The 9821-nt window shown below is 49.6% G+C and overlaps 1 protein-coding gene across 2 annotated transcripts in view; it reads right to left on the bottom strand.

The window, feature by feature from the left end:
* Positions 1 to 3386: 3386 nt before the first annotated feature.
* PADI2 (peptidyl arginine deiminase, type II) overlaps positions 3387 to 9821 on the bottom strand; it is a 51899-nt gene continuing 45464 nt past the window's right edge. Inside the window, exons 14-16 of one of the 2 annotated variants that reach the window (XM_011998468.1) lie at positions 7973 to 8058; positions 6681 to 6809; positions 3387 to 5882 (exon numbers count right to left, since the gene is read on the bottom strand). In XM_011998468.1, coding sequence (XP_011853858.1) covers positions 5649 to 5882; positions 6681 to 6809; positions 7973 to 8058 — 449 coding nt within the window. In that variant the 3' untranslated portion in view covers positions 3387 to 5648. The remainder of the gene's footprint in view (positions 5883 to 6680; positions 6810 to 7972; positions 8059 to 9821) is intronic. The other variant, XM_011998467.1, reaches the window with a different exon arrangement.

Below are 9821 nucleotides of genomic sequence, written 5' to 3'. Positions count from 1 at the left end.
GCTCTGTCCCCCAGGCTGGAGTGCAGGGGCATGATCTTGGCTCACTGCAACCTCTGCCTCCAGAGTTCAAGCGATTCTCCTGCCTCAGCCTCTTGAGTAGCTGGGATTACAGATGCCTGCCATCATGCCGGCTAATTTTTGTATTTTATTAGAGACCAGGTTTCACTTTGTTGACCAGGCTGATCTCGAACTCCTGACCTTAGGTGATCTGCCCGCCTTGGTCTCCCAAAGTGCTGGGATTACAGGCATGAGCCACTGTGCACGGCCGGAAAACAAAACATTCCTTTTAAAGACTGAACGTATCTCTTCAGCTCTTCAGTAGCACAGTAGCCTGCGCATGGGGCCTTAGCATGCTGGTCAGAGACTGTTAGCCATCTTTGGGTATAACGAGGGCTGTCAGAAAGCAGACTTTTGCTGGTGGAAGGTGAGGGGTCGAGGCCAAGCTGGCGTGGCCTGAACCCAGCAGTTTCCTTAGAGACTACCCAGAGAAGACCTTTGCTTTTTCAAAGATCAGGGCTGAAAAAGAGCCCAGCTGGCCAGGGGGATGGGGTGAAGGTCTTTCACATCAACCAGGCTTGAGACAAGGCTGCAGAGCTGGGCTTTCTGCCTGGGGGCATCCTTTTTCTGCATGTGCAGCTGGAGAAGGGATCCTACATGCTGCCATTTGGTGTCACTCACTGTATTTAGTTGCTAATAACTTTTCCATCAGCCCCTTGGATCTGATACCACTTGGGTGAGGATCCTGCATGAATCTCACTGGTGAGGCAGATGGATTCCTGGCTGCTTTTTGTTTCGGGGGAGAGACCTCCCCCCAACCACTTCCATGGGGTTTTGGCTATGCCAAGGTGTGGCTCAGATCCCATCTGGAATGCTGGAGGAAACTGAGATAACAAGCTGCTCTCGCCTGGGACTCCAAGTACACATTTTAGATTAAATGCAGAATCAGTTGTATCCACAGGAACAGTGAGAGTAAAGAGAGGACCTGGTGGGGCGTTCCCATCTTGACAGTGGGCAGAGGGAACTTGGCCAAAGACAATCACCTTGCAGAGAGAGAGGGAGGTCCTGGTAACTTGGCAGCAGCCATGATTCAGACAAGAGGACTTTCTGGAAGGGCAAGGGTCTGCATACCAGGGCCAGTGATGGTTCGTATCTATTTTACATTTCTCTTTTCAGTATTATAATAATAAACTTTTCTTAACCATTGCAGTCAAACTAGCTGGACTCTGGGGGTTTAAGGAATGTGCCTATTTCCACAATTGGCGCTCAGCCTGGCAGAGAAGATTCTGGAACAATACCTTCCAATATGATAGCCACTTGTGGCTATTAAGCACTTAAAATGTGGCTAGTCTGAATAGATGTGTGATATAAGTATAAAATAAACATTAGATTTCAAAGACTTACTACCAAAAATGAGAATGTAAAATATCTCACTGAAATTTTAAAATTTGGATTACATATTGAAATGATAATGATTTGGATAGATTGGGCTAAACAAAATATATTATTAAAATTAATTTCACCTGCATTTTACTTTTTAAATGTGACTACCAGGAAATTCAAGATCACATTATGTAGCTTGCATTATATTTCTATTGGAAAGTGCTGCTCGAAAGTCTCAAGGTGACACTCAGTGACCCTGAGGTGGGTGATTGGCCAAGATGTGAAAACATCACCAGGATGAACTTGTTGAACATCCCAGCATCCCTTGGGGAGTTGCAGAACTAGGTGGGTCAGGAAATCCATGAAAGATTGGCCTTGCAGTGGCTTGGACCACATTAGTTGGGTATAAAAGGGGATTTCAGCAGGGCGCAGTGACTCACGCCTGTAATCCCAGCACTTTGGGAGGCTGAAGTGGGCAGATCACAAGGTCAGGAGATCGAGACCATCCTGGCCAACATGATGAAATCCTGTTTCTATTAAAAATACAAAAATTACCTGGGTGTGGTGGTGCATGCCTGTAATCCCAGCTACTCTGCAGGCTGAGGCAGGAGAATCACTTGAACCAGGGAGCTGGAGGTTGCAGTGAGCCAAGATCATGCCACTGCACTCTAGTCTGGCAACAGAGCAAGACTGTCGCAAAAAAACAACAAAACAAACCCCCAAAAAGGGGATTTCAGAGGCCTGGTCCCCTGGGTTAAGCCTGGGAATAAGTCAACCAGTGATTTTCATTTTGCAGTGGCCTCTTTAAAACAATGGCACCAAGATATTTGTCCAGAAGCCCAAGATGGGACTAAGGAGTGAGAAGGGCCCCAGGTGTCTCCCAAAGAACTTGGAAGCAGCTTCTAGACTCAGCAGCCAATCAGGTGGCTCTGTTTTAGGGCCTCAGGAGTTTGTACACAAAGACCCTGTTAGATCACGGTTATGTTGTACGGATTTTCATACCATGGGTCAAATCACAAATACTTGTGTGTAACAGCTTTTTATTAAAAGAACACAGCATCACCCAGAGCAGTGGACATGGCTGGTGACCTGCCCAGACCCTCTTCTGGTTGTGGCAGCCCATTTCTCCAGCCTGTGACTTTGCTCCTAATCCCAGTTGTGATCTTTAGATGGTTGTCTGTGAGCTCCTGGTACCCCCTCGCCCATTCAGAGGGCCACAGTCCCCACAGCCAATGACTGGTGCAGACGGACAAAGACTCAGCCTCCAGACAGGACAGCTCAGAGGTGCCATTTGTGCTCCAGAGCTCTCCAGGGATCGGGCTGAGGCTTCACCTCACACTCTTGTATAGTTTCTTCCCCTTCCTTGGCCTGCTCCCCCAGTTCCCATCTTGGTTTCTTCTGGAGGCTCTTTTTTTTGAGACAGGGTCTTGCTCTGTCATGTGGGTTGGAGTGTAGTGCAGTGACACAATCGTGGCCCCCTGCAGACTCCACGTCCTAGGCTCAATCTATTCTCTTGCGTCAGCCTCCCGAGTAGCTAGGACTACAGGCATGTGCCACCATGCCCAGCTATTTTTTTACAATTTTTTATAGAGATGGGGATCTCACTATGTTGCCTAAGCTTGTATGGAACTCTTGGGCCCAAGTGATCCTCCCGCCTCGGCCTCCCAAAGTGCTGAGGTTACAGGCATGAGCCACTGTGCCCGGCCCTTTCTTAATAAATCACTTGTTGTCAAATGCTCATCTCAGGGTCTGCTCCTGCGGAACCCCATCAGAACAACATGGTCAGACTTTATTGCAGGTACTGGTCTTCACCTTTGGGGGTGGCCATGTAATATGCAGTCACTGAGTGTGTGGGGGATTCTGAACCCTCAAGATATCTATGCTGAGAGCCCAGACCCCGTGCCCAGAACAGCAGGGGCTGCAGGACCAGGAAGGCCCAATATGTAGCTTGCCTCACTCCAGGCCGTGTCTATGAAGCAGCAAAGAACATCACACCAACAGCCATGTGACTTCCCCTTGGACCATTTATTTCATTGTTCTTTAGTCGAGCTCTTCCCTAAACATCTTTAGATCTCTACCACAGGCTCTTTTCCAGAAATTTGAAACTGTGTTCTTCTTGCCATCTTCACGACACCCCCTGCCCTCTTACATAGGATATTTCAACATCAAGGTGGAAACAGGAACTTAGCTGAGTTTTGCAACAGAGAAGCATATTCTAGGCCTACATTTATAGAAAGTGGGGGTGGGGAAGAGCCATGAGTCCACAGGGGTACATCCACACCGAGGGTCGTCACACTGGGTGGGCAAGTGAGATGGGAAAGGGTGTGTGAGTCCTGGGAGCTTCAGAAACATCAGAAATTACCGACATCATTGGGGAAAGCCTTAGAAAAATCTATAAAGACACACTGTCTGCACGTGGGAGGCGCTCACTTCCCCCTAATGTAGACTAAAAAAAAAGAAAGAAAACCCATAAACCCACATTAACCAAACACACACACACACATGACAAACTCTAAGTCTCCAGACAGACACCCTCAAATAGGCACTTGGTGTTTTCAGCTCTGGGGCTGGAGAGATCTGGGGCTTTGGCCTCCAAAGGCAGGAGTTGCTGTCCCCAGAGAGGAGACAACAGCTTCTGGAGGCTCTGGGGACTCACTGGATGGGTACTGGCCAGCTAGATGGGAAGGAGGGCTGTTTAAAGAACACCCCCTCCCACTGCCCATTTCACCATGACAGTGACTTGCTGGAAGTTTTGTGCCCTGAGGATGAATTTCTGAATATAGTGGGCTGGCATTTCTAAAGAACGCATCACTGAAGGGGCAGGGGCTGGCCTTTAAATGTGAACTTTGCATGTTGGGGACTGATGGGTTCCATGCCAGTAGGGACCAGGTCCAGATTGCTACTAACCACTGTGTTTGCAGAGCCCAATGCCATGCCTGGCTCTTAGGGGCATACAACAAATGTTTGTTGAATGGTTGAAAGAAATAATCCCAAATGAAAATCTTGTTCCTCCAAGAATATAATTACATTATAACCTTTTCATTGGTTATAAATTGGTTCTTCAAAATGGGATTATAATTCCTTTATTCTTCTGGCCCTAAAGGAACTTTTAAAGATTGAAATTGAGTCTTTTCACTTGGAGCCAGGAATGAATCTAGATATGTCCAAATGAGAGGGTCTTTGGCAAATGCACTGGTGAATTTCAATGGAATAATCAAACCACCCCTAAGCTGGCAGCTGACGCAAAACTGGCTGTTGGGCTGGAGGGCAGGCCAGGGTCCTTATGTGTTGGATGTGGTGTCTGGGAGGAGGGGCTGGTCACTTATTATGCCCCAGGGAAGGCCTGATTCTGGCTGCTGGTGAACAAGTTCTTGTCTAGCTGCCTGGACAGATGGCATCAGGAATAAAAAGGAAGAAAGTCAAGGCAGTGGGAGGAGGAAGGTCAGGGACTGGCCAGAGAATCAAGGACCAGGCAAGAGAGGATGGATATGGCTGACCAGGGGCATCTTTACACATTGAACTCTCAGGCCACAAGTATGCTGGTCTGGGGAGAAATCCCCATGCATGCGGGGGAACCTGCATCCATGAGACAGATGAGGTAAAAGGAGCATCCCACACGTGGGGAAACCTGCTCAGATGAAATATTTCCAGGAAGGTTCTAAGCTAACTTACTGGACCCTCAGGGAGTGGGGAGGACTAGCCAACAGTGTCCATGCTGCAGAGAGAAAGCCAAGAGGATCTGAGAGATTGGTAAGGAATGAAAAATTGGAGGTGGCCACCTGGAAACCCTAAGGGAGGTGGATTTGAAATGATGATGGCAGTTCAAGATACGTCTAGGGTCCTGGGGTCCTGGGGTCCCTTTCCATGGATTCTACCTTGATTTTCAGAGCATGGCTGCTGGAAGAACTGGCGATCCCAGAATCTCCTTCCCTTCTCCCCTCATTCAGTGTCAGACTAGAGACTCAAAATTCTTTGGGGAACGGTTTGGGCACATGGTTTGCTGTGTTTTGTTTTGTTCCTTATGTCAGGGCTATAGAGACACTGGCCCAGCTATTTTCAGCAGGGACAGAGTCGAGGCTCACTGGGGATGGCTTCAGAGGACACTGAGGCCCCGCTCAGGGAGGGCAAGGCACAGACACCCCAAATCCCACCCCACGTCCCAAAGGTCTCCCAGCGGGGCTGTCCAGTCCATGTCAGCAGAAGGCTCTGGGCATGTGAGGGGTCTGGAGAACTCAGGGAAGGAGGCAAACACCAGGGCCCCTGGCAGGTCAGGGCACCATGTGCCACCACTTGAAGGTAAAGGGCTTCCTGCGGACGTTGGTGCCGCAGTGGACTTCCCCCAGAAACTTGTGGTAGGCAGAAATGTCGTCGATGAAGGTGCATTCGAGGCCCAGGGGCTCCAGGAGGCCGCGCACGTGCATCTCCAGGCAGCACTCCTCCTCGACCTGTGGCCCGAATGGCTTGGGGATGCCCAGGTCCTTGTCCAGCACGATCATGTTCACCTGTGATGGGGGATTGTGATGGTAACAGCTTCCATTTAGTGAGCACCTACTATACACATGCCCGTCTTAAGGTCACTGAACCCTCACAGCAACCTGTGAAGTAGTAACTGTGATTGGATAGGGACGGAGTGGGTCTAAGTCACTCACAAATGGCAGAGCTGAGGCGGAAAACCAGGCAATCTGCCTCTGTATGTATGTGTGTGCAAAAGCATTCACATGTCTGTACATGTATGTATACATGGCTATATATGCATGCATCAGTGTGTACATGTACATGTGTATGAATGTGCACACATGCATGAGTATGTATGCATTTGTGTGTGCATGTGTATTTCTGTGTGTGCGTGTGTGTATATATGTTCATGCTGCACATGTTTCTATGTGCACGTGTATGTATACGTGTCCACACATGCACGTGTGTTTATGTGTGTGCATGTGTGTGTATATGTGTCCATGTGTGCATATGTATTGTTCTAACCTCTATGTTATGGAAGACTCTCCTCTATGTAACAGGAATCCCTCCTGTGCATAAAGGACTTTTAATCTTTTGCACAGCACTTTCCCATCTGTTAAGAAAAAGGGTTCCCAGTATCTCAGTGAAGCAGCTAGGACGAGCATATCACCCCTAGGAGGAAATGGAGGCCCAGAGAGGGCAAGTGCCTGAGGTGAGGTCACACAGCAGTGTAGCCAGGATTGGGACCTGGGCCTCCCCATTGGACAGCCTCAGTTGAGGGGTCCTTCTAGATCTGGCTGCCCTACACTGGCATGGGGCGAGGGTTGGGGTCCGCAGGGCCTCACCATGTTTGGGAAGAAGGCTCTGGCACGGTGGTCCTTGTCCATCTTGAACAGAGCGGGCAGGTCAATGATGTCCTGCTCTGTCAGTCCCAGCTCCTTCTTGAGGATGTCACGGTTCCAGTCCAGGCAGCGCTGGGAAGGAGAAAGGAGGGAGGGCATGCAGGTGAGGGGGGACACATACCTGCCACCTTGTCAACCCCATCCCAGTCTGCAGCACCAGGCCAGGGGCCCCGGCACTCCAGAGAGACTTCTAGCACTCCGTGGGCACCTCTGCAGCCTCTCCCCGGCCCTGTCTACCAGGGTTGAGGACAGAGGATGGTCACAGATGTCAGAGCAGCAGCTGCCATTTCCCCAGCACTCACTAGAGCCGGTCCCTGTACTAACTGCTTCCCACACAGCACCTCAGTGACCCCTCGGGCCACCCAACACTGATGATTTTGGTAATAACAAAAGCTAATGTGTACATGTGCCTAGTACTTCTAAGGGCTTTACATAGACTGCTTATTTAAGCTCCAGCCCTGTGATATAGATGCTATTATTATCCCCTTTTAATTTTTTTTTTTTTGAGACTGAGTCTTGCTCCATTGCCCAGGCTGGAGTGTAGTGGCATGATCTCGGTTCACTGCAACCTCCACCTCCTGGGTTCAAGTGATTCTCCTGCCTCAGTCTCCCAAGTGGCTGGGATTATGGGCGCCCGCCACCATGCCTGGCTAATTTTTGTATTTTTGGTAGAGATGGAGTTTCAATCTGTTGGCCATGTTGGCCTTGAACTCCTGACCTCAGGTGATCTGCCCGCCTCGGCCTCCCAGAGAGTTGGGATTACAGGCATGAGCCACCATGCCCGGCCAAAATTTTTATTTATTTATTTATTTTGTAGAGACAAGTGTCTCACTATGTTGCCCAGGTTGGTCTCAAACCCCCGGCCTTAAGCAATCCTCCCGCCTTGGCTTTCCAAAGTACTGAGATGACAGGCATGAGACACTGTGTGTGGCCCCCATTATCCCCTTTTTAGAGATGAGAGAACCAAAGACAGCCTTAGTGAGTTGCCCATGGGCCTACTGTCCCAAGTGAGGGGCGGCACAATTTGGCACTCCTTTAACCCCGGGACTTTAGGCCAGAAGTAAAGCAAGGAGGCTGGCTGAATGCTGGTGGAGGCTCTTCCCCGCGCTGCTGTGCTCCGGGTCAGGAGCTCCTGAGCCCTCGGCCATTCTCTACGGAAGGCCCAAGGATGTGAGGGCCTGAGCCTCATCCCTCCCAGGGGCCCTCTGGCCCTGCACCCCATGCCCTGCCCTCACCTGAAAGTACAGGTTCTCCTGCACGAGGCTCTCGTTGGACAGGATCTTGTTGATGGTGATTCGCTTGCTGCTCATCCCACCCAAGCCTGCGGGGGTCAAAGGACAGGGGACGGTCAAGCTTTAGATATCCAGGCTGGGTGTTCCCCTTTTGCCAAGACCCTCCAGTCCCTGGGTTAACTGCTGGACTGTGACTGGGGAGATGGGGCTGGGGACAGGCTGGATCACAGGAGGGCACTCCCAGGAGAAATCAGGCCCCCTCTGTCTGGGAAGGGCAGCACACACTCTTTTCTCCAGTGTTGACTATGACATCTGAGCCAGGACAGTGGTGGCAGCTGCCTTGCTCTCACTCTGGCCAGTGGGATCAGGGGTGGTACAAGTAGCCCCCTGGTTCTCCCACCTAGAGCCTGCTCCTAAGGATGAGCAGCTGACCAGCATGAATGTGGCAGAAGCAGCATGGCCAAAGGGGACACCCTTCCCATTTTCCAGAACTGCCTCATCTTGGCTGCTGCTCTGGAGTGGCCTGCGTCTGGCTCCCATACCACATGATGGCTTATATGGCTTCCAGCTTGATTAGTAATGCCTAATGCTCAATGAGCACCTACTATGTGGCCGACACTCTTCTAAATGCTTTACATTGAATTAACTCATGGATCCTCCCCACATTTCTATGGGGTAGTCGCTACTCTGAAAAATGAGGAAACTGAGGCACAGAGAAGTTATGTGATTTATCCCAGGTCTTACACTAGGAAGTGGCAGAGTTGGTGTGCAGATCAGTCTGATTCCAGAGCCTATGCTCTTAACCTATTATTTATTTATTTATTCTTTTTTGGCCTCATCTGGGAAGAGCCTGCTGGTCAATTACACTTCCCAGGTTTATAGCTGCATAGCAGCAAAGATGCCCAGCTATAAGCTGGATGTAATCTTTGAGGCTTAGGGACTCAGAAGGCAGGGTCCCAGTAGAGACAGAAAACTTTAGGGATCTGTGATTTTCTAAAACTGATCCAAGTTCAGGGGATAGGTTCATATAAGCATTTTTCTGGAGGGCAAGTCTGTAGTTTTTATCATCTTTTAAAGGGATGTGTTTTCCCCCAATGTTGTGGGCTCTGATCCAGCAGAGATCCTGGCTCTTTGGCATCGCCTGGTTCACCTTCCTCTCCAGGTCTCCTGTGCGCTTCCAGTCTCTGCTGACTGCACATCCACACATCCTCTCTATGTCTGTCCCAATTATGTGAATGTCTAAGTCCAGGAAATAATGTCTCACTCCAGTACTGACGACAACGATGTCTGACCATGCCTTCTGCCCATCAAAATCCACTTTTCTTCCTGTCACCAAACTGCATTATATCTATTTTCTCTCTATCTCTCTTTGTAAAATACAAGTAGAAATCTGGGGCACCGCATGTCCCTATTTGTACAAAAATAATGGTCCCTATATCCTATGGGTAGGTTTTGAGGGTATGTTTAATATTAGAGAGGAAGCCTCCAGGAAGTCAGGACTCAAGCTTGCCAATCCAAGAACAAACTTCCCATTGATGGGGAATTTAAAAAGGGTGGTGGTGTTAAATTGGTCTTGTCTGTCCTAGACACCAGTGACAGTCAGGAACACTGTCTTTGGATCTGAGGGGCAGTCATGTATCAACCAGCTATGGGAGTGGATACCAAGCAGAAAAGTGACAAAAGTAATTTAAGAAAAAAACAGGCCGGGCACGGTGGCTCACGCCTGTAATCCCAGCACTTTGGGAGGCTGAGGCGGGCAGATCTTGAGGTCAGGAGATCGAGACCATCCTGGCTAACACGGTGAAACCCTGTCTCTACTAAAAATACAAAAAATTAGCCAGGCATGGTGGCA

The sequence above is a fragment of the Mandrillus leucophaeus genome, unplaced genomic scaffold, assembly GCF_000951045.1.
Source record: "Mandrillus leucophaeus isolate KB7577 unplaced genomic scaffold, Mleu.le_1.0 Scaffold571, whole genome shotgun sequence".
Lineage (NCBI taxonomy): Eukaryota > Metazoa > Chordata > Mammalia > Primates > Cercopithecidae > Mandrillus > Mandrillus leucophaeus.
This window is presented reverse-complemented; position numbering and strand designations above follow the sequence as displayed.